Consider the following 23,444-nt stretch of genomic DNA (forward strand, 5'->3'; position numbering starts at 1 on the left):
GAAGAGTGGAAATGTTCAGAGACACACACAGGAAAGGAAAAACATGTATTTACAGGGGAGTTGGGGTATTGCTCGGTGTGTTCTGAGAATATACTGGTGCAAAGATAAAACATCAGCTTTTTACTGTAAAAGCGCTCTCCTGAATGTGCATCCTCAAAGCCTCATTGTATTCCCACTTGAAAATATTTAGTGTCTTTATTTATGGTTTAAACAATGCTGATCCACTCATCATGCAGTGTAGATGCTATTATAGTTTTAATAATCATAGTTGCTGTAATTATTCTGCCTTTTCGTCCCCCTGACAGTGCCTACACGGAGCCTTTCCCCATGAACCCTGTCTCTGCTGGGCTGTCAGCGGATGAGGACCACGGGCGTACCTCAGAGGAGGAGGAGGGGGTGGCGGAGCAAAGTTATGACCGACAGGTGAGATATAGGCTACAGAGACAAATGGAAGCGATGAGCGAGTAATGCTCCATGGTCCTACTCAATGCTTTATGGCAGGACGTCACTGTTTCGATAACTTGCAACTTGACTTGACCTTGCCCAAGAAAAGAAATTCTTGAAAAGAAAGACTTGAACCAATAGACTTGAGTCTGAGTCTGCTTTATTGTGTTATTAGGTTCTTAATTTACTAATGAAGGATTTGGATTATTAAAAAAAAAAAAGATATCATAGCATAAAAATAGGACAGAATCAGATGTTGTGTGGGACAAGCAGGTCCAGAATGATCCATTTGATTGTGGGGCTTACATACTACAGATTCACTGCTGTGGCACTGCAGTTAAAATGTATCACCCAGACTTCCATACAGTAAACGGCAGCCATTTAACAGTAGCTGAGAGATGGACCACGCCCTTCCTGCTGCCACCACAATAATTTCAGCCCCCTGCTCCCATCATGTGGCGCACATTTCCTTGTTTTCTTCTTCAAATACAAAAAAGATACCATGAATTGAAGGAAAAACAGAGAGGAAGGGGACCAGAGAGACTTGGGAACTTTAATCTAATGGCACCTTGTTTTGGTTTTATTTCTAGGAAACGAGGATCCGTGCGCCTTTACTGTAGTATTTGTGAAATGCCCCACATAGGAAAAAATAACACTGATAAAGCGCAGGAGCTCTGCCGGTAAACCCTCTAAATGGCCTCAATGTTATGTTTTGGCTCGGATGTTTTGAGACCCAGTGATTAGCCTCTAAATCAATGGGCAGCATTGTTGTCACCACACGCAGCCTCTCATACATAATGCATTCAAATTTAAAAGTCCGCATTTGAGAAAGCCGTTGCGTCGACGCCGCGCTGTAATGAAACAATCAGTCTTATTTTGAGAGCAGAAATTTGACCAAAAGAGGACATTTGCTTTTTTCGCCACTCTCCTTGCTCTTCCTATTAATGTTTGAGGGGGATAAGTGCCTACAGAGAGCCTTTCAACATTAGCTGTGTTCATTCATCTCCCCTCTTGTCACACAGATTGATGGACGATCCCGAGCCTTCTACGTCGCCAAAGAGCTCGTCGACTCCGAGAGAATGTGAGCATCTGCACTCGCGGATTTTCCCCGTGTGCACGTTTCTCCCGCATGTCATCACACACAGACGTCCAGATTTTTTCTTCCTGTGGCCCTGTTCTCTTATTCCTTCCAACTGTATCTCTCCTGCTTGTGCACTGATTCACTGAGCTGCATGCAGAGAAGCTGACTCCCAATTACACGTGTCCTGTGTAGCTTATAAATACTTCAGCCTTGCCCTTGCCCTGCTACATACTCAACCATTGTTCTGATGTACTTTTCTCATCATGCACAGTCCAAGTAATTTAATAAGTGTTGCAGAGAGATTAACACAGTTGTGAAGAAGGCTGTCATGTCATGCCACAGTTTGATTAAATCATATGTTTCTCTGTTCTTGTTGTCCCAGACATGTCAGCGCCCTCAAGCACCTTCAAGAGGTAAGAGACACTGCCACATCCTCTGTGCGGCTTCAATTCCGATGAAACGTTCTTGAAACCCCACTGATAACATCACATCACGTGTGTCTGCTCCCCAGTCTCTGTCTCCCTCGTCTCCTCCCCCCCTGTTGCAAGGCTCTGCTCAGGTTTATCAGTGTTGTTGCAGCAAAATCTACTTCCTGGTCTTTACAAAGTTGACATGTTGTCCTCTGGTGTGGTCAATGTGCAAGATGACGCAGCAAGCGTCCGCCAGGCGCTCGCACTGGTGCTGTCCCTGTACCGTTACTCTACTGATATGCAAGCAGATCAGCTAGCAATCTGCCACCTAAAGGTCACGAAGAGGCCTACTGGCTACGTCGGATGTATGGTATAAGCTCCGTATGACCAGGTTGAACTTGTAATAGAGAATTTGCCTCTCACTAGTTACGGGTGTTGTTAGTGCAGGGCAGAGGATTGAAAGGTGAGCTGTGGTAAGCCTGTCGAGGTCTGCCACGCATCACAGCCGACTGTTGTCAACTGTTTCCATCATTCCTCTCTCACTGCCTGTCAAAATAAGAGCACATCCCTGCAGAATGTGGAACAAAAAAAAATGTTTACCGAAAAATACCACAGAAATGATATTGAAACAGCTAAAACAATGAAACTCACGCCGGAGAGTTCACACCTCTTAAAGAATGGTAGGTGTTAAGTTGATGGTTGCCTGTACAAATCTGACAGCAAGACTCATTGAACCCAGAGAAGCCCATCAGTCAGACTGTACCTTATAACCTTGAGTGAGGTCATAACCTGGATTTCTGACGTGCCCTCTCTGTGATTTATGAAAGCCTGCCGTGAGTACAAAAGCAGCAAATTTGTGTAATGTGTAATCTGATGCCATTAAACTGCAACAAATGCAAATATTATGCAATGGAGCCCTCTAATAATCATAAATCTGCAATCTCATCAGGATGCTCAATTATACTAATTAGCTGCCGCATGCCAAAGTACAGACAGAAACATATGCTGCAAGTCAATATGGGCATCAGTGCATCAGACGTGACATTTTGTCAGTTATATAGCCTGAACTATCCAATCTATTATTCTACGTAAATGATCTTTCCTCATGCATACGGAGTAACCTTGGCTTGCACCCCTCTTCTGTGTTGCCACAACCGTTAATTGAATCTTTTTGACACCTTTCAGAGGTGACATTGAGGGCTTTTTCATCACGCTGTTGCATAATGCATAAGCGCTGAGGTGTCTTATTGTTCCTTAAACTTCTAACAGTGATGCGTGGAGATATTAGTGACTTTTGGATGCAGAATGATGACATAATTAGCATGAAACCAAGTAATTCAGCTGGGGAACACTCCAGTAACACAAACACTCATTTTTTATTTTATGTTTTGTTGGGGGGTGGGGGGAGGGGGGTGGACACAGGAGCAGCGTTAAGTGAGAGGCACACATGAGCTATTGTTCCATTGTTTGATAAGGAATAACAAGAATACAAAGAATTTCCAGAGTCTGTCCCCACATAGGAAGGGAGGCCCTGCTCCTCTTTTAAAGGACTTTCCCTCCGACATATGACGCTCAGGCTTATTATTTTTTTCTTGTTGGCGGTAACACGTGACCTGGAGTTATGACCGAGCATGACTGGCGGCTCCGCCAACTGCTTAACGTTGCTTCTTGACCTGCCTTACGCGAGGAAAGCAGGGAGAGTAAAGCTCCTCTCATTCATGGATCTGAGTGTGTGTGTGTGTTAGGCCAAGTAGTCAACCACTGCTGTTAAAGTAGCTGTTCTTCACCCCGGCAGATGTGATGAATGTTAACTCAAACGCGATCGATTGTGCATGATCAACAGCATGTTCCAGAGCGCCCGGTGTCACCACATTATCTGACTGAGACAACTCTATTTGTTTTATGTCTGTGCTTTACACAGAACTTGGATAGATGGGCTCCTGAAGCTTATCCCTTACATGCACACCAAAGCTTTATACAGTGTATATATGAGCGTTGTTCTGCCAGGCAGGGAGAGCTGAGTTTTCTTTTAAAAGCGCGATGACACCGTCCATTGATTCACCCACTTTCCTCTATTTTTCATCTTCATTTGCTGAGTAGATAAATAACCTCTCTCCTGCTTTTTGCGCTCCCATGTGCCATAACTCCTCACTGTAGTCCTCTTAGTCTCTGGGACTACAGCCATTAATGCCTGTTGCTTATGTTTTATGTGCGCCGAATGGGCTGGAATTCATTGTATATCAGGGAATTTTTAGTTTAGACATGAAAAGTGGGGACTACACAAACAGTATTGTGTCACTGAGCACCAAGGTCATTATGCAACAACACCTGGTGTGTAACTCTTGTGCAAGCAACGCCGCCTTTCCTGAATGCCTGGACAGAGCCCAAAGAGGTGGGAAGGCGCTGAGGTGATTTGAAGGGAGGGTGGCAGGAAGGATGTTTAGGAGGATCTGACCTTCCTTCCTTCCTCCATTTTTCAGCCCCCCCCCTTCATTCCTCATTCCTCCATGCCTTTCATTTCTCCTGCTCACCCTCCCTTCCTCTCACATTCCTCTCTCTTTTACGTTCTTTTTCTACCCCACTCTTTTGTCTTACTGAAAATCTCTCCTCTCCTGTTTCCCCTCTCTCTCATGCAGGACTTTAGGTCGGCAGTGACAGAGGCCGAGGGCGAGGAAGGGGAGCCTGTGCTGGAGGAGCAGAGGTTAGGGGAGATACTGGGCGAACTCCCACAGGTGTACACCCTCCACAGCAGCATCCTCGCTGAGCTGGAGGAGCGCGTCAGCCAGTGGTGAGAAACGAGACGGAGGTTGCTGTTGTTGATGCTCAGTTTTCATTTTGGTGTGTCTCACAAATGTAGCACGTTCACAGTCTACTGCAGTACGGATGTAGAGTAAAGAGACTTCCACCATGGTCATAATTCATTCTCTGCCGAGGTCAAAATAATTATTCCACACTATCCTAGCCCTGTTTTAAAATTCATATAATAATTTGAGAGGTCATTCTTCATCCAAGAGGCCTCGCGTGGCAGCTACAGTAGCACTGCTGCACAGAAATGCTTTTCCAGGAGTTTGTAATATTGATAATTAACTTCTCTGTCCTTTAAAGCATTTGGTGTACTTTTCTTATTTTCTCATTAATAGGAAACAGCTAGGCGTTTTTTTAATATGTTTTGTATACCAATACTGGCTTTCATAATTTCAGTATTGTTTGATATTTCTTCACATCCTTAAGATAATGTTAGGTTATTTTTTAAGTAAAATTTTATTGAACCTTCAAGGGATGGTTTGACATTTTAGGACTTGGGCACTCTGATGTCTGTACACTTAATACAAGGCAGCTGGTCAGCTTAGAGTAGCATAAAGAAAGAAGCCGAAAACAGGAGGAAACAGCTGACCTGACTCTGGCTGAGGGTGAACTGTCCACCAATCAACACCTCTTGTGTTGATTGGTGGTTGCTTTGTGCTGCTAGATGAATATTAAGTGGACAACATTTTTTTGGAAATGTCAAACTATCTTTAAGACTAAATTATCTTTGAAATAAAACAACAGTTGTAGAGAACCTCAGCAGTAACTTCTTTTTAGGCTCAAGATTTTAAAATGGTTTACTATCACAAAAGGAACAAATGATGATCTTGCAGAGATCATAATGCAGCGCAGTCACCATTAATGTTGTGTTTTCTGTAGATGTCTTGATCTCTAATTTGTGTGTGTGTGTGTGTGTAGGGAGGAGAGCCAAAGGGTGGTGGATGTGATCCTGTCACGGCGGGAGGAATTTCGGGTGTTTGACACGTATATCTCGGAGTATGATCGCAGTATGTCCATACTGGAAGAGAGCTGCAGGAACAACCCGACCTTCGCCAGCATCGTCAAGAAGTTTGAGGTAAAACACTGAGCTGACAGACGTGAACCTGAGCAGATGAAGGGAACTCTTAATTGTGTCTCCCGCCAACATTAGTCTCATTGTCTGTTCCCATTTGTCTGTACGTGTTAATTACTTCAGTGAAAAATCCCCTTCAAAGTGGTACTGGTAGGAGTATTTTGACAGTCACATATACGAATCTCAGGTTCCATGTTTGCGGAGTGAAAGTGAAGCCTTGTGGGTGTTTGCAGGGAGCAGAGATCGAGCCGTGTATTTCCCTCGGCACCCACTCAGCAGCTCTCAACTTAGATTTTGTCACCCAGCTTCCACAGGGAGATAATGGCCTTTCTAAACCCTCTCTGTCCCGCTCCTCTCGCTAGGACTGACCTTTCCACTGTCATGCTCGCATATTTTATTCCCACTCAACACCAAATACTCATTCTTTGTCCATCGTTGATCTCTTCATCTTTTATCCTCCCTAGAGGCCAGGGAAGTGGGATTTGGGTGCTGGGATCAGGACTCAGCAAAAGCCCATTCTAAATCCGCCACAGTGGTTCACAGATTGTGTCCCTAGTCCACTTAATCAACACCATATCCTTATGTTGAATAGGAGAGGGTATAGTCCCAGCTGGCAACAATATAATTAGGTAGTTTAAACAAAAAGAAGGCATATTAAAGAGCCTATAGATAAGACCACAGAGATATGGAAGAAGATTTCTCTTTTTCGTGCAGCTGTGTCCTGATCTATAAAATTGATTCGCTTTTAACAGAGTTAAAACTGCTGTGTAGCAGCACATAGGTCACCATAAATAAAACAGTTAAAATGATTCATTCTAATTTGGTCCTTGTTGGTTTATTAAAAACAGTTTCTGTCCAATTGTAGTGTTTCATTTTGTGTAAGAATGCTCATACAGTCAAGTTTGGAGTTCCCAAAGTTACCTATTCAGCTCAGCTTTCCCCCGAATGTACGCCTTACTAGTTCCATGCTGTACTCTGGTTGACCGTGAGTGGTTCCAGGCGTTTCTCGTTTGATAAGAAAAGCGAACGGACAAGGCACCAACTGTCTCCGCTCATGAATATTCAACAGCAGCTGCCCCTTCCCCGAAAAACTTTGGCTCTGCCAGACTCCACTGGAGTTAATGTAAACAGAGAGGAGTGGAGGTGAGAGACAAAGACTGTAAACTGTCACCGTGTTCAGCAAACACTGACCTCTAGTATTTTACAGCATGTTTTCACACTCGGTCGATGCCAGCTAATAATTCAGCCCCTGATAACCTTGATCAAAGTCAATAATTTGCCACTTCGTTTCAGCATCATGAAGTAGATATTAGACACCGATCTCCCGTCATAAACCACTAATTGCTATCTGAAGTAGCCATAAATGGATTAATCTGCAAAGAAGGATAATTGTATGAAAGGATATCATCTCATCTACGGACACATATCGTCTTCCCACGTAGAGAGGTTGGTCAGAATAAAACTCAGCTTGTTGTGTCCATGTGATTCATCTTACACCTCTCAAATTAACACCCAGAGGCATATTCAGTAACCTTTTCTCAGTAGATTCACCCCACCTGCCACTGCTTATACACACTCCATAATGTGTTTATGTGTCCCATATTGCATATAAGGCTATAATATAGGGGTCTGTCCAACTCACCCTCCCACACCAGGGGCATTGTGTGTATGTATGATGGATGCTGTGTTGAATCAGAGGACTGCCATGGGAATAGCACGGTGTGTGAGACCCTGCTGTAATGAGGGAGAAGGAGGGCAGAGGGAGCGCCAGGAGGATCATGCAGGTCAGGGGAAGCACTATACCTGCTACTGAGGTCGTTGGCTGTGTGTGTGACGCTTCACAAGTCAATATACTTCACAGGATTGTAGATGCTCATTTGAGTGGTTTCAGTTTGCACATTTAAAAGACACGTTTTTAGCTTTTTTTGTTTTGTTTTGTTTTTCCATTCCCTCTGGGTATCATAGGTTTGTGTGCATGTAAATGATCTTAAAAGTTAGAAAGGTCAAAGCCGGCACCAACAGAAGCTGCTTTCTCCCACAGAAAACACTGTATCGCCTTTAATTCTGATTCTGTGAATCACAGTGTCTCTTGTTTGCATGATTTATGCCTAGTGGCTTGTTTGGCATGTAAGAATTGACTTAGCACAGGTGCTGGGTCAGGCATGTGTGAGCTGACCAATAAGGGCCTTAAAGAGACATGAGCCAAAACTGAGCATTTCAGACAGAGGGAGGATACAGGGCTGTGTTTATGAGATAACTGGTGTGCTTTTATGAGCACTGAAGCATGTTAACCTATTCTTATCTAGTAGTAACACAGAATTAATTTATGAACCTGAAAATTAGCACAACGTGTCTCCTTTAAAAAGGTTTAATCTCCAAGAATAGCTACCATTTTTACCTCCCGCAACACCTCTTTCTCCTCAACCTTCCTGCTCCTCCTTTTTTTTATTGCTACAAGCCAAAGTCCAGCAGTTTAAGTGGTAGTAATTTCATTGTGGATGTGGTGGTGACAGTGATGAAGTAGCCTCAGACCCTGATCAGATCAGAGCTACACCCTTACAGGATTAAAGCCTCCTCTCCACAGCCCCCTTACCTGTTTACCACACCATCTATAAACATTGGCCGACACGGTGAGGTGTGCATGAGTGTGTGTGTGTGTGTGTGTCTGTGTGTGTCTGTGTTTGTGTGAACATGTGTGCTTCTCTCTTTTTTCTGGGAGCGTTTTGGCCTCGGTGTATTTGTGTCTGATTGTTTTGCAAGGGGCATGTCCGTACGCAAATTGAGTGGATCTTGTGAAACTGGTTATGAAATCTCTTTCCAAAGCACTCCATCTCAGATTTATATTCATGTCATAGTCTGTGTTTGTGCAATGCCTGCGTGTGTGTGTGTTTCCTCATGTGCGAGAAGCCCAGGAGGGGAGTGGAGGAGGCTGTGCAGCAGGTGGACAGAGAGCGATAGAGGGGGAGAGCGATGGAGTGAATTCCTTGTAAAGGCAGCTGGGCAATGAGGCAGACAGAAGCTAATTAGAGAAGCAGCCTCCTTTACAACTCCCCAATTAGATCAGTTGTGTGTGTGCAGGCAGCAAATCAGCTGGCCGTGACAGAGTGTGAAAGGTGTGTTTTTTCTTTGGTCCGTGTGTGTGTGTGTGTGTGCGTGTGTGTGTGTGTACGTGTTTATCTCCCAGCACGAGGCGTCGCATGCTCCCTCTTCTCTCCTCCTCCGTTTGGCTCGCTCACCCAAACAAACCACACGCTAATTACCATCTCTGGAAAGCCACTTCTTCCCAAACAAGTGTCAATTGGATGACAATTTGCAAGCGACACTTGAAGAGAAGCGGATGTTCGGAAGCCAAGCGGGTTTAATAGTGGAGAGCGGGTTGTTATTGTACTCGATGCGGAGATCAGGAGAGAGGAGGAGGACAGAAAAGTGAGAGCAAAGTGGGTTGCTGGGGACTGAAGTTAAAGAGAGAAAAAAACAGAACAAGAAACAAAAAGAGAAAGTGAATATTCGTGAAGCCCTCCTCATTAAAATAGGCACCAATTCTCTCTCTTACTTCTTGACTCCTGCACTCCAGACTGTGGTAATGAAGACAAAGAGTGCTGTGTTTAACTCACGTCCCTCCCCTCCCCTTTACAGGCCTAATCGCCGTTATCTCATCACCAGCCCAAGGTCTGTCTGTGCCTGTGTGTGGAGGGCGGCATCAATAATATATCGTATGTGTTGGTGAATGAATCTGAGATGAGTAAAGTGTGTGTCTGCGTGGGTCCCCAAGTGTGTGTGCGTGTGTGCAGTGTAAATAAGATGAAAATGCTGTTCCCCGCAGGGTGCTATCTGTACCTCTCTAATGTAGGAGAGGACTTCATTGGATTAGAAAAGACTGCTAGTGTGTGTGTGTGTGTGTGTGTGTGTGTGTGTGTGTGTGTGTGTGTGTGTGTGTGTGTGTGTGTGTGTGTGTGTGTGCGTGTGTGTGTGTGTGCGTGCGTCCCTGTCCCCCATTGCTCCTTTCCCGCTCAGGGCATAAATACCTGTCAGAGACAATTAGATCCTGATTGATTTTCCAAAGCTCTCTTTGATTGTGCCAGTTTCTGTCCCCTTTCACCCACAAATGACTCGCTTGAGAAGAAGAATAGGAGGTGTTCAGGTTTTTTGTGTGCTGGAAAGACGTGTGAAGGTCAGCCGGTAGGACGGTCACTTGTGACCTTGACTTGCAGCGTCGTATGAAAGAGGTTACCCTCATTTAGAACACACAGAGTTGTGGTTTGCGCAGGCAGTTCAGAGAAACTGTGGGGTCCTTTGGTGGGATAACACATTACACCTTGCCTATATATAGTGACTGTGATGAGATAGACAGGAAACAGAGATAAAAAAAAAAAAAATGTGTGGCTAGAACTGAATTGCTGACGATTGTGGCATTATAACCATTTGGCTTCCAAGGTGGCCCCGTGGTGTACAGAGAGACGAAGGCCCACCACTGTACAGTGGTGAATGGAGGGAGATAAAGAATGTTTTAAATTGTTCCATGAATTTCGCATTTGACATTTGTCAATTCAAAAGATGCATTTTCAACTCAAGACAGATTGAATTTGTCATTAAATAGTTGAAGTACAATATGTAAGTAGAAAGATTCCACATGATGAAACAGTTGCATTAAGTAAACGGAGTTAAGTGCAAAACCTCTCGTCCAGCGTCCTCTTCATATTCAACAGCCTTCTTGTTTAACACTCCAAAACTAACGACTGTTTTAGCTAGCTCACAAACCGACTGACTCTCCTTTCAAATAACGACAGCTGTCAGTATAGCCATAATCTTACTTGACCAGTGACGGCCACGTTGGTGTCGGGGATGCATATTGGCGATGCAACTTTCTTGGCTTGCAAACTAACTTTTTGAATCAGATTATTATTATTAGAACACCTGCATATTAACTTCTTAAAAATCTAATTCATGTGGCTTTGTGTGTGTGTGTGTGTGTGTGTGTGTGTGTGTGTGTGTGTGTGTGTGTGTGTGTGTGTGTGTGTGTGTGTGTGTGTGTGTGTGTGCAGACAAGAAGCCCAGAGGAAGCTGAAGTCCCACTGAAACACCAGCTGCTGCAGGTTATAGTGAGGGTGCTTCAATATCGAATGCTGCTCACAGGTAACACTCAAACACACATGCATGTAGGCTAGTAAATTTTGCTGAACAGCAGCCGTAGCAGCCAGTAGTTACAATTATAACATAACAATAGCTGCCAAAACACAGTTAAACGGTACGAGCGCACTGATTTTGGTTAACAGCAGACACCGTTCGCTACTTTTCAGACAGCCTACCGCTCACGTAGCCTACCTAACCAAGTAAAGCTGTAGCAGCAAACGTATTTAGGTGAGCAAGAATGTGTGTTATTGCTTTAACAAACATATGTTGTCAGGTGTATGCAGTAAAATTGGTTTATTTAAACTAAAAAATGACATACACTCACTTTTAGATTCACAAATTGTAGAGCAGATAGGACTATTAGCATAATATTGTGGATTAGCTTTGTGCAGTGAACAAGCTGCACTTCACAGCCAGTTAAAAGATTGGCCCCATTTTTCCTTTTGAGCATCAGTTTGAGTACCGTATCTTTATTTTCCCATCTTCTCCAGATTACCTGAACAACCTCTCTCCTGATTCTAAAGAATACGAGGACACACAAGGTAAACCTGCAGAATGGATCTCTGTGATATTCATAACCACGACAATGACGTCTTTTCAGTAGTCAAAGACACATACTGACACATACACAGTGCAGCTGCTCGACTTGTATCAGGCCATAGTTGTTGAGCAACAGTCACTGAGTGTCTTTATTGAATCCACTTGTGCATAAATCTCTCTCTTTCTCTCTTTCTGTCTCTGTTTGTGTTGCAGCTGCCTTGGTGATCGTGTCCGAAGTGGCAGACCAGGCCAACGACAATCTGAAACAGGGGGTGAGTTTACTGTGCGTACACTCCATGTGTTTACGCCATTGAGACCGCTTAGCTCCTGTTGGGTCGGACATATTCACAGCCCAGCGTGCCGTCATTGAGACACGTCTTTATATTCCGCCTGGCAATGAAAGAGCAATTTTCGGATGGAGACGAAGCGTGAAGGAGTCAGACAGCTGAGGGTTTTTTTTCCTGTGTGTGCACCCCTCTTCTAAATCAAATGCTGGAGCGAAGGAGAGGTCTACCGCTCTTTGGCGCCGGCCTCCGCAGCTTGTTGATTAATGCAAGGGGCGAGGAAAGATGATGTCATCAGAAAGTCCCAGGTGTATCATTACAAAGGGAGCAGTGTGAGGGTGGACATTACTTACACTCCCCCTCCAACATGAGCAGTACATGGAGATAATTCACCCTCCCCCCACTGTCTCTCTCGCCCCTCGCTGTCGAGCCCCACTTTGGCCTGCCTCCTCAGTTTATCACACTCACTTTTTTTTCTCTTTCTCACAGCACATGGACTGACACACTCACACACACACACTCACAATGTGACAGACCGTGAAAACACAGGCTCCCTCTATCTCTTCCCCCCCGATTCACTTTTCAGTATCGCATCCTTTTCCGCCTTCCCTCCCTTTCATTCACAAACAAACAGGGACAGTTTCATTCTCTGTCTTCTCTTCCGTCCATCACTGGATAATCCCCCTCCATCTCTCTGCCCCCTTCAGGAGAACCTGCTGCGTCTGGTCCACATAGAGTACAGCGTGAAGGGCAAGAGGGACCTCCTGAAGCCTGGAAGGGTGAGCAGCATGGCCCACGATCAAAACACAGCGACACATCGCTCTTTTAATAACAGTCTTTAGATTTCAAGGCCTTAACAGGGTCTAAAACCTCTAGGGTCTAGTTGATGTGAGCAGAAATTTGATGGCCTAACAAGTCGTTCTCATGCCTTTTCTCTGTGTGTTTTTTCTTCTTTCTTTGGCAGATGTTTGTCAAAGAAGGCACGCTTATGAAGGTCTCGAAGAAAAGCAGGCAGCCCAGACACTTGTTTCTGGTAATATTTCTATTTCTTTTCCATAACTCTAACTCTCAAACACATATTTAGGCTGCAAAGTTAGTGAAGAATGTTTATTATCTCCCTTGGTGAGAGCTCGATAAGAGGATCTGTACTAGACTCATATCTGTCTGTTAGCTTAACATTGGATTGAAAGCAGAGGGAAACTGCGAGCTTGGCTCTGTCTGATCATAAAATTCAACCACTAGCAAGTTCACTCATTAACACCTTATATTTCATCTGTGTAAAATTTGGTTTCACAAGTTGTGCGCGTGCCATTTCTTGGCAGGCCTCAGTTACTTCCTGGAGTCTGTAGTTTTCTTGCCAACCTCACATCATAATCATATGAGGTATAACGTGTTAATGAGCATAAGAGGTTTTCGGAGGTGTAACTTTTTGAAAAAAGCCAGACTGGCTGGTTCTTCCTGTTTCCAGCCTCTCTGCAAAGATAAGGTGAACAACTTGTGCCTCCTTAAAGGAAAGGTTCACCTAAAATTTTAAAATTCACATATCTTTGGAAGTTCTGTGGGTTTGAAGAATTCTGGGATGTTTAACATTAGCTTGTAATGACCGTGAGATAAAATCACTGCTACATCGGTGATTGAGCGTCGTGCACCATAGTAGAAAGCACCTGCCATATCATTAAATCAGTGGTGAAAACAAAGTTAGCGGTGAAAATACGGGGGAATGTTGGGCGGAGGTCGGTCTGCAAGGTAGGTGAGGTTAGAAGGGCAGGGCGCGAGGCCAAGGCTCCCAAGACCTCCGCTTGGCACCACACCCATCAAGAAAAGGCCTCCCTCTCCGCTCTTCTCCTCTCCTCCCCTCTCAGGATTTGTTTTCCAGGGCCCCACTTCCTCGCAGGATGTTTGGTGTGGGTCACTGGATGCTGGCTTCCTGTGTACTGGGAGGGGACTGACAGCAAAGTGAAGGCCAGACACCCTGTAGAATGTGGGGAGGAGGGGGCGGTGGAGGCGGAGGAGGGGGCGGTGGTGCTGCACAAACACACAACGTGAAATAGTGAAGCCCACTCTATTGTTCCATGAGCAATCAGTGCTGTCTCATGTTGTGAGTTATGCTCGAGCTGCATATCCGCAGGAGCAGCATTTATGATTTTGGCTCATTCTAGTTGATCCACATAGAATGTAATGTAGCCGTGTGGATTTATTTGTCCTTTATCATTTATTTTGCTCTATTCCAGAGGTGATACTTGGGGTTATATAGCCATTTGCTCCCTTGAAGTGGACAGCTTCAGTGGGTCGGCTCTTATTTATGGGCTTTTAGAGAGAGAATCCAAACAACAGTGAAGATGAAAACCATCAGTCACCTCAGCGACACAGTGAAGCTACAGCCGTGTCACAAACGTGGCTCAAAGAAAAGAGGGAGATGGGGTGAATGAGTGAGAGAGGGGATTAGGAGGAGGATGGAGATACCGAGAGCTGCCGGAGGGAAGAAATAGTGAACGAAGGCAGGTGATGAGACGAGATGAAACTGATGAAAATTTAAATGTTTTACTTGCCAAGGGGTCAAGTAGGTGCATGTTGTGTCTCATCTGTGAAAGTCGTTAACTTGGAACTTGCTCGGTTTTCTGTGGAAGGAATCTCTGAGTAAACGAGCAGCGCAGGGTGGAGCACACGAACTGCGGTGGCTGCAGCCCAGAGGTCGGAGGCAGGCCTCAGGCTTGGCTATCATGCGCTGTTTTGTCTCCAGCCGGCGAGCCCGTAACTGCGACTGTTTGTGTTGTTGTTGTTGTTGTGGTGAAGGTGGCCGGTTCCACCCAGTCCTGGTTCTCAGCGTAGCCTGAGAAGGCCGGGAGGGAGAGGGGAGGCCTGGAGCCCGGAGCAGGGTGGAGAATTCCTGGATGCTGCCTTTACGGCCCCAGCGGATGTTTAGAGCACACATTAGGTGTGACCAATGATGTCACCTCTTTTGTCTGGGAAAAAATGGAATACCTCTCATAACACAATGGGCTCTCAGTGTGGTCTGGGGATCACAATACTTTAGGTCGGACAAGCAAATAAACACTTTTAATGCCTTATTTTGTTTCGTGCATACATGGGAATTTTTTTGCACAGACATGTGTGAACACTGAGACGGGAAACATAATGTAAGTAGCTGAGCCCATAAAGTTGCTTTCAAGAAAGAAAGAATAAACAAAAGAGGTGTGTGCTGCAATTTTGAGGTATTTTTCTCATGGCAACATCCCCACCTTGTGGACACTATGGGGTATTGATTTGTGAATTTGAAGTCAATTCTTGCAACCCAGAGGCACAGCTAAGATTCTCATGTAGCTGCTGTTTTTCCTTTGAAGAGCATGATAAACAAATAAATTCAACATCATGACCCCTCTTTTCCTCTTTATCAGATGAACGATATCATGCTGTACACCTACCCTCAGCAGGATGGAAAATACAGGCTGAAGAACACACTTTCTCTGTCTGGGATGAAGGTAAAGAAACTTTATCCTTCTCTGACAAAATCTTATCTTATAGCCAACTTGAATATTTTTTGACTGAACTCTGATGTGTTTTTGTCCTTCTCCCTCTCTCTCTCTCTCTCTCACACACACACACACACACACACACACAGGTGAGCAAACCTGTCCTGGACCATGTGCTGAACTGTCTTAGGATCGAGGTGTCTGACATCACTATTACGCTCTCAGCCAGGTGAGCTTCTGATGGCCAAAATCTTGAAATGAAGCGCGTGAATTTGATGATGACTGGCACAAGACTCACCTCCTCTGATCTGATCTAATGCTTTTAGGTCTAAAGCGTTAGAATCAGCTGTGATTGTGTGCCTGTCTCTGTCTTCAGTTCAGTCGGAGAGAGGGAGGACTGGTTCCACACGTTGAGTCGAGCCATAGCAGACCATGCAGCAGGACTCTGTACATTTGGTGGACCGTGCAGTGAGGTAGGAAAAGTTAAAACAGCAGCTGCGTGTCCATCAGTGTAGAGAAAAAAGAATTTAGCTTGCTTGAGATGGTTTTTGCCATTTTTTTAAAAAAAAAAGAGATAATGCACTTTTCCCAAACAAGTTATGACCTGGTGAACATTTAGCGATCAACTGTTTACACTCCTTTGTCTCCAGGCAGTATGAAACATGAATCGAAAAAAAAATCCTGAGTGTGTAATGTGTCTAAATGTGTCTCACATACAAGACCAAGACAACTGACTTTGTTTCTTCGTTTTCTTCTTTTTCCTCCTTGGGGTTTAATGTATTTGTTTCTAGGTCTTTACCTCTTCTAATCTTTGTATCACACCAATGCATAACATAACCTACACTTCCAGCTTCAGATGAAACTATATACGTTGATTGACCAGTTGATTAAGAGAAGCTTGATTCAAATTTATTTTCGGATTTTTTGGCGGGCTTTCAGACACTTTCTACAAGTTCACTTGGAACATAAGAGGAAAGACAGCTAGTAATAGTTCTTGTATTTTAGTTAGAATAGTGATTTACTATTGAAATGATTGCTGCAATAATCAGTTATATTCCTATAATTAGGATTGAAAACTAGATGTATGTTTTAATTTTCCAAGCCTCTTTTTGTCATATACTTACATACAGTAACACTTGCTGTCTAACATCTCAACCTTCTCACCTTGTCTGGTGTGGTGTATGTGTCCCCAGGCCAGAGAGAAGCTGTGGATGGCCCTGGGAGAGGCTGCTCCTGTGCTGGTGCCAGTTTCTCATGTGATGATGTGCATGAACTGTACGTCTGACTTCAGCCTCACGCTGAGACGACACCACTGCAACGCCTGTGGCAAGGTCAGATACGCAGACCTGCGCGAACTGGTTTGGCTTGATTGTGATCAGTCCTTACCCGAGTTTTGTTTCACTGTACTGGATGCCTGGTTTTAGATTACTGACCTGCACTGCGAGTACTTACACAAAAGAAAACTGCCATTTATCCAGTAAAACCAGTATCCAGTTCAGTCATTCAGTTCATGTTTTTTCTTTAATCCCCATGAAGTATTGAATTAAAGAGTTTATCTGTGCTGTTTGTTAATGTTTGTACTCCGTCTCTCTGAGCAGGTGGTGTGCCGTGCTTGTTCCAGGAACAGATACCCACTGAAGTACCTCAAAGACAGGGTGGCCAAAGTGTGTGACCACTGCTATGCCGAGCTCAGGAAAAGAGGTGAATCCCAGCTTTGCTTTTCCATTATGAGAAGTTGCGGATGGTATCCCGGGAACGACTTTATTCCATCACTTTTTGTCAGTACCCTTCCGTTTAGGTGCCTAGCACGCCAATCCTGTGTCTTCCTCTTTGATACGGTATTAACGGCACTGTGTGTGCGTGTGTAGGTGGCAGCGTGTCGGGGGCATGTGGCAACTCCAGCCCTCGGACTCACCGGGCCAGCCGTCCTCTCTCTGCTGTCTTCCAAAGCCTGCAGCCCCCGAGTTTGTGGAAGAGCAGGAAGAGCACCTCCTCTCTCAACCAGGTGGGCTACATCTCCATTTGCCATCAGTACCATCTACATCATACAGTGTTGATCTCGATGCATCACACATTTCACCGTGTTATTGAAAATAGCAGAGCTGCAACAATGAATTGATAAACCAATTAGTTGTTAATAATACTACTAATTACTACAATTAAATTAAACTCAACTAATTCAAATATTTTAATCAGTTTGAGGATTGTTTTTTTTAAAGAAACAAGTCAAAGTTATGTGATTTCAGCTTCTTAAATGTGAATTTTTATGGTGTCTTTCCTCTACTATGACAAAAAACTAAATATCTGTGGGTCAAACAAAACAAGACTTTTAAGGGCGTCATCTTGGACCTTGGGAAGCAAACATTTCATAGATCAAATAACTAATCAGGTGTGAGAATATCCTGCAAATATGGACATGGAGGCTAGTGATGTTGAGTTTTTTTGAGTAATTTGAGTTCAGTGTTTTGTCTGAATAGAAACACGCTCACTTTTAGCACATAATTGCCTACTGCAATACTATGTATTAATATGTAAAAATTTAAATCAATAGTTCTTTATCGTCTAGTAATCAAAAGTCTGTTCCCTGACCGGGAATCGAACCCGGGCCGCGGCGGTGAGAGCGCCGAATCCTAACCACTAGACCACCAGGGACATGTTTGCACCTGTTGCAACCATGTATTTGGAATGTCTGGCATCTGCAAAAGTTGATGAGCTGTAGATTCGGGTGTAGTGTAAAACAGCTGCCAGAAGGGTTCACTATCTACTTTTGACCCTTCTTGGACAAAATAACATGAGCATATTGCAGTGTATTATATGTGTATTACTGTAGGTGTATGTGCAATCTAACATGGCTCACATTTCATCAGGTGGCGCTTGCAGTGGAGGGCTCCACCATGAGCGGCAGCCTGCAGCGCAGAAAGAAGAGCAAGAGGAAGTGGAAACGGCTGTGGTTCCTCCTCAAAGACAAGGTGCTCTACACCTTCACAGCCCGTGAGGTGAGGGGGCACAGAGTCTCCCACACCAGCCCCGAAACTTCCACACACTCTCACGATCACTCAAAGGCATTTCCTCGCAGCCTTTACCTATCCTTTTGCTTCTTCATGTCAGGCCAGGGCAGCAAAGAGCTCTTTAATACTCACATTTCCACTGCTGAACCTTTCCTCCTGGGCACAACACTTTACGTGACTAATGAAGGGATTCTCTGTGCTCTCTCTGTTTCTTTTGTACACATCTGATATTCACTTTGTTCTTCTCAAAACACAAAATTCTTGTTATACAGCTGACAGCAAGACTGTTTTTTTAACTTGTGTACCCATGTTTGATGTCATCACTCCGGTTTCCTCAGGATAAAGTGGCTTCGGAGAGTCTACCTCTGCAGGGCTTCACCGTCAAGCTGACTGAGAGGCCGGAGGGAGAGGAAAGCAGCGTGTTCCATCTCTACCACAAGAAAACCCTGTACTACACCTTCAGGGCCGATGATCAACAGATGGCACGCAGGTCAGCACTGGAGCTGTTTATATAAGATGGATGCAGCTGTCTTTTACCCTTGCAGTGGAGCTGATGCGTCTTTGAAAAGTGTGTTCCCTGACCGGGAATCGAACCCGGGCCGCGGCGGTGAGAGCGCCGAATCCTAACCACTAGACCACCAGGGACCTGTGGTTTAAAACGTGGTCGACATTTGTGGTATAACCGATGGTAGGCGGGGCACATGAATTGTCAGAACTGTATATGGAGTATACAGGACTCCATAGTGCGCTATATTAACACCCTTATATGACATGTTTATCTGATGGAGAATTGCTGAACTAGGTGACAGTGACAGGGCCTCCATATGGATTTACATTATTAACTCCTTTTCAGTTAATTATCCAACTTCCTCATCCACCCTTTTTTTTTCATCTCAACCAAAAATGCTGTTATGATTTATTCTGGTGTTCTCATATCTGCTTTTGTATTTTCCTATTTTCACTCGCTGATTTTACCCGTACGTGTGTTCTTCAACGCAGAGATACTTTGATAAAAGCAGTGTTAGTCTGACAGCATTAAAGTCAGTATCTCTGAAAGATGACAACCGCCTTAGGCATTACACTGTGTGGATTAATATGTGGCATTGTTATGCTGCTGTTCACAATTCAAGTAGACAGAATGTGTTTATTAAAGGGCATTAGCTTGGTTTATCTCTTCCAGCTTAATCTGACCTGCACAAAAGGCACCAATTAACATAATGGCTGTTGACACTTTATTTTTATCCTCTCGGATTCACTATCTCAAGGTTTTTCTTGGAAAAGGGGTTCAAAAGAGAAGTGAATATTCTTATACATATGCACAGTATCAAAGGAGAAAATGTTATTGACTGTAGAGCAGTAGACTGAGAATGCATCCTGGTTGATATATTATTATTGCTATTACTGCTTATTGCAGATATATTAGTAGTGGCATATATGTCGACCAATAAGCAACAAGACATTTCAGAAGAGAAATCACAAACTAGGCTTGATGTTATTTAGAAACAGTTTCTTCACCACAGAGCACTGAAAAGTAGATAATTTTTAATATTTTATTTTACATTTTTAATTGAAGGAGTCCGTGTCAAGGCTGTTTGTTTACAATCGGTTAACATATCACTTATATGTCTTAAACCAAATATCAACATTGGTGCCAGGCTCAAAGCTCAGTGTCAGCTGGACTATGATTTGCAGTAAATAATGGATATATGCACAAAACGTAAAGTTATTAAGTAATAATGACAAATAAGTTTTTAAAGATGTGTACTGATTTTTATTTTAATTTTTTGGTAATATACTTCTGTGCACTGTTGTAAAAATAACTTAAAGGTAAAGATAATGTGTCCCATGTCTCCCATATGAATAGTACTTGAGTAAATATCAATATGATATCAATGCACTTAAGTATCAAAAGTAAAACTTAATTATACATACAGTATATTTACATTTATATATATATATACTGTATACTATGGGTATACTGATCACTGATTATCTGATCTGATATTCCACATTTTATAAAATACATTTAAAAATGTGTCGTGATTTAAAAATGTGTAACGAGATTCTTTGTTAAAGTAGCAATACCACATTAAAAAAGTTGGAAAAAAAAGGAGAACAAGAAAGATAAAAGTACAACAGTATTACTCACTGCAAGGAAATAGTACATAGTATATTTAATGATACACAAACATATACTCACACATCTATGTAGTATATTTTCATAAAAATTCATGTTTTAGCAGCATTTTGTTATTTCTTTTAAGCACATTATATTGGCCCACAACTCTTTTTAATAGGGATCAACCTGCTGCTTTTTTGATCGTGGTCAATCCAGTTGTGTTATACTGAAATATCAATTAAACGGCTCAATGTGTCTTAATTTGTCTTCAATTTAAGATGGACAGAGGCCACGAATAGTCACATTTGAGAAGCCTCAACTAAAATGACATTTTTGCCTGTGTTGCCACAATTAATCAATTATACAAACATTTGCAGATTAAATGTTTGATAATTGATGAATAAACAAATGAACTGATTATTTGTTTAGGCTCAACTTTATGTTTTATGCATGGTTTGTTTCTTAAATGCAAAATGTTTGAAAAGGTTTAGAATGTGTTTTATATTTAACTATAACTGTCAAATACAGTTATAGAGTAAAAAGTAGTAGTAGTGTTAGTATTGCCCAATGAAATGCAGTGTGGTAGAAGAAGAAGCATCATGGATGCATTGGAAGTACAAGTACTTCAAATTTGTACTAAAGTGCAGTACTTAAGGAAATGTACTTAGTTACATTCCACCTCTGTCAAGATCTCCAGAACACTGGATCCCTCATTTACTGTGATGCAGCCAGTAGTATCTTTTTGCGAGACTGTCCCTGCATGATAAAAGTGCACAAGGTTCAAACCCACCCCATGCTACAGGTATATAGTCCCCATGATCTGGTTGAACAAAGAGGCTGTTATGTAACTGCTTTCTTTGGCTTCACCGCGCTGTCCGTGACTCGCAGTGTGACCACGCCGTGTGAAATGAGTGGTGTGCAGTTTTAAGCAAACACCTCAAAGGTCTCATGTTTCCTTTTTTTGTGTTTCAGATGGGTCAATGCCATGGAGGAGGCTACTGTTTTATAGCACCTGCTCAGTTCAACGAACACGCCCTGCTAGAACTCCTCTGTGGAGCACAACATAGCTACCTGCTGCATCTGGACTCACACCATCAGTAAGGATTCATCCCGTCTGACCTGTCGCGGAACATCATGTCACAGTTTAATCACCAGGTGGAATCTTAGACAACGCTGCCACCCAATGGTGGGGAGTTAAAAGTAGGAGGGGTGCTGCTATGTAGAGAGGAGAAATGGAAACCTCTTGTTGGAGAATGATTAAAGGTTCCCCAGGTTTTCAGCTGATCCAGCCGTCTTCACAGGAACCCTTTAAGAAACATTTAATTCCCTCTGTTTTTAACTTTTTACAAGGACCACCCCACACAAGAGTCTTCACTACGTCAGCTTTTTTAACGTTGTTGTATTTTGATGTCTTTTTTATGAGGTTCCACTGGATTATTAAACCACTGTTTCGGTTCTGCAGGAGAACGTCACATCCTTAATGTTTTTTTTTTTTATACGCGTGAGACAGTGACAGCCTGTGTTCTGTGACGGATGAAACATCACTTTGCAAAGAAAATCCGAAACCAACTTTGCTCCACAGTAGTATTTGCAGCTAGAAAAAAAGGGAAAATATTGGTCACCGTTTTAGAGAGATATTTGGTATTCTGAATATATATTGTGAGGTATACACTGCAGAAACTTAAGTGAATTATATGGCTTGTTTGTAGAAATGTTGTGACACAATGTTCTGATTAAGAGGTCATTTTTAAGCATCATGGTGTGTGTACATTATATTCCTCGTCTAGTCTTGTATTGAAGCGACAAATCTGTGGAATGACCTCGGGCATGATAACCACTCAACAGCATTTCTACAACTTTCACTTTGTATTTGATTCTGTAGGTTTGTCATACGGTTTCTTAAGTGCCAATTGATTTCTTCCAGTTGAATGCAGTGCAATTTGCAACTGATGATGAATGTGCCTGAAATGGAATTGTACTCCTTGTTTTGTTATCACAGTACTGTACCACTGTCATGTCTCCAGAAGAGACCTTGATAACATTAGCTTTTTATCTACTCTTATATACTTAATCTTATAGTGTTTTAAGCTTGGTTACAGTCCAGTAACATAAGAATATACTATTGTGCCACTTTTATTAATACATATTTCATGCTGTATATACACTGCTGGATAAAATCACACTTTAACCACTTGGAAAACTGCTGAAAAAAAAAGCCACTGTCACACTACCTAAAAACTGTCAGTGTTAGAATCATCTGAGCCGCTCATGTCTTCGCTGGAGCTTCACTCTTCTCTGCTCACACGTGCATAGTTCAAACTAACCTACCTAGAGGCATTGTCCACTCCAGTCAGAATGTAGACGTACCACATGTGATCTGTCATCTTTCCATCACACCACACTGTTTCTAAAGCACACATTTGTTCAGTACTGTTCAGCTTTATCCTACGTGCCATACCTATAGTGTTATTATGGATTGTACTTCTTGCATATAGTCCATTGTAAATGTTTATGTATATAGATACATATTAAAATAAACTCCTTTAAAAAGTGCACTGAATGTCCTTTCACAATGCAGCGCTGCCTGTTCTCAAATGTTAATGTGTTCCTTTATCGCTAGCGGGAGACACTACAGGTGAACAGGATAATTTTCTAGACTTCACCATTAAACTTACACAGTTGAGCACTCACATGAAGACATATGTTTTTTGCATTATAAATTTTCTGAGAAGTTATATATAAAGAGGAACTGACTTTTTTGTGCAATCCTATGTCTGTAACAAGTAGTCAGATATAATGAATACTGAAGTAAACTTTTATGTAACACTGTGATCCTACCCTCTCACTGACGTGGTGCAAAGGTAAGTAATGGGGGAGGAGTGGCTGAGACAGAGACACCATCCACCTTATTACAAGACGCTGTACCATCACCATGATTTTGAAGCTGTTACTCTAAAATTACAGTTATATAAGGTTTCTTTGACTGTGCACATGAGACATGATGTGGTAAAATGACACTCATTTGCAAACATTTCCAGAGTAAACCTCTGCACACTGGATAAGAAGTTCAAATTTCTTATT

At 42.9% G+C, this 23,444-nt stretch overlaps 1 protein-coding gene and 2 non-coding genes across 4 annotated transcripts in view; 1 reads left to right on the plus strand and 2 right to left on the minus strand.

Moving 5' to 3' along the window:
- The window catches only part of fgd5a (FYVE, RhoGEF and PH domain containing 5a), a 34,569-nt gene extending 11,651 nt beyond the window's left edge, over positions 1-22,918 (plus strand). Inside the window, exons 3-21 of one of the 2 annotated variants that reach the window (XM_037102090.1) lie at positions 306-423; positions 1,467-1,525; positions 1,908-1,938; positions 4,572-4,723; positions 5,659-5,815; positions 10,855-10,945; positions 11,434-11,484; positions 11,696-11,754; positions 12,474-12,545; positions 12,731-12,799; positions 15,162-15,245; positions 15,386-15,465; positions 15,613-15,709; positions 16,430-16,567; positions 16,835-16,937; positions 17,105-17,241; positions 18,104-18,232; positions 18,583-18,734; positions 21,336-22,918. In XM_037102090.1, coding sequence (XP_036957985.1) covers positions 306-423; positions 1,467-1,525; positions 1,908-1,938; positions 4,572-4,723; positions 5,659-5,815; positions 10,855-10,945; positions 11,434-11,484; positions 11,696-11,754; positions 12,474-12,545; positions 12,731-12,799; positions 15,162-15,245; positions 15,386-15,465; positions 15,613-15,709; positions 16,430-16,567; positions 16,835-16,937; positions 17,105-17,241; positions 18,104-18,232; positions 18,583-18,734; positions 21,336-21,372 — 1,816 coding nt within the window. In that variant the 3' untranslated portion in view covers positions 21,373-22,918. The remainder of the gene's footprint in view (positions 1-305; positions 424-1,466; positions 1,526-1,907; positions 1,939-4,571; positions 4,724-5,658; positions 5,816-10,854; positions 10,946-11,433; positions 11,485-11,695; positions 11,755-12,473; positions 12,546-12,730; positions 12,800-15,161; positions 15,246-15,385; positions 15,466-15,612; positions 15,710-16,429; positions 16,568-16,834; positions 16,938-17,104; positions 17,242-18,103; positions 18,233-18,582; positions 18,735-21,335) is intronic. The other variant, XM_037102091.1, reaches the window with a different exon arrangement.
- trnae-cuc lies at positions 17,817-17,888 on the minus strand. Its single transcript has one exon. It is a non-coding gene; the product is annotated as a tRNA-Glu (tRNA).
- On the minus strand, positions 18,818-18,889 carry trnae-cuc. Its single transcript has one exon. It is a non-coding gene; the product is annotated as a tRNA-Glu (tRNA).
- Positions 22,919-23,444: the final 526 nt, after the last annotated feature.

The sequence above is a fragment of the Acanthopagrus latus genome, chromosome 6 (assembly GCF_904848185.1).
Source record: "Acanthopagrus latus isolate v.2019 chromosome 6, fAcaLat1.1, whole genome shotgun sequence".
Taxonomy (NCBI): domain Eukaryota; kingdom Metazoa; phylum Chordata; class Actinopteri; order Spariformes; family Sparidae; genus Acanthopagrus; species Acanthopagrus latus.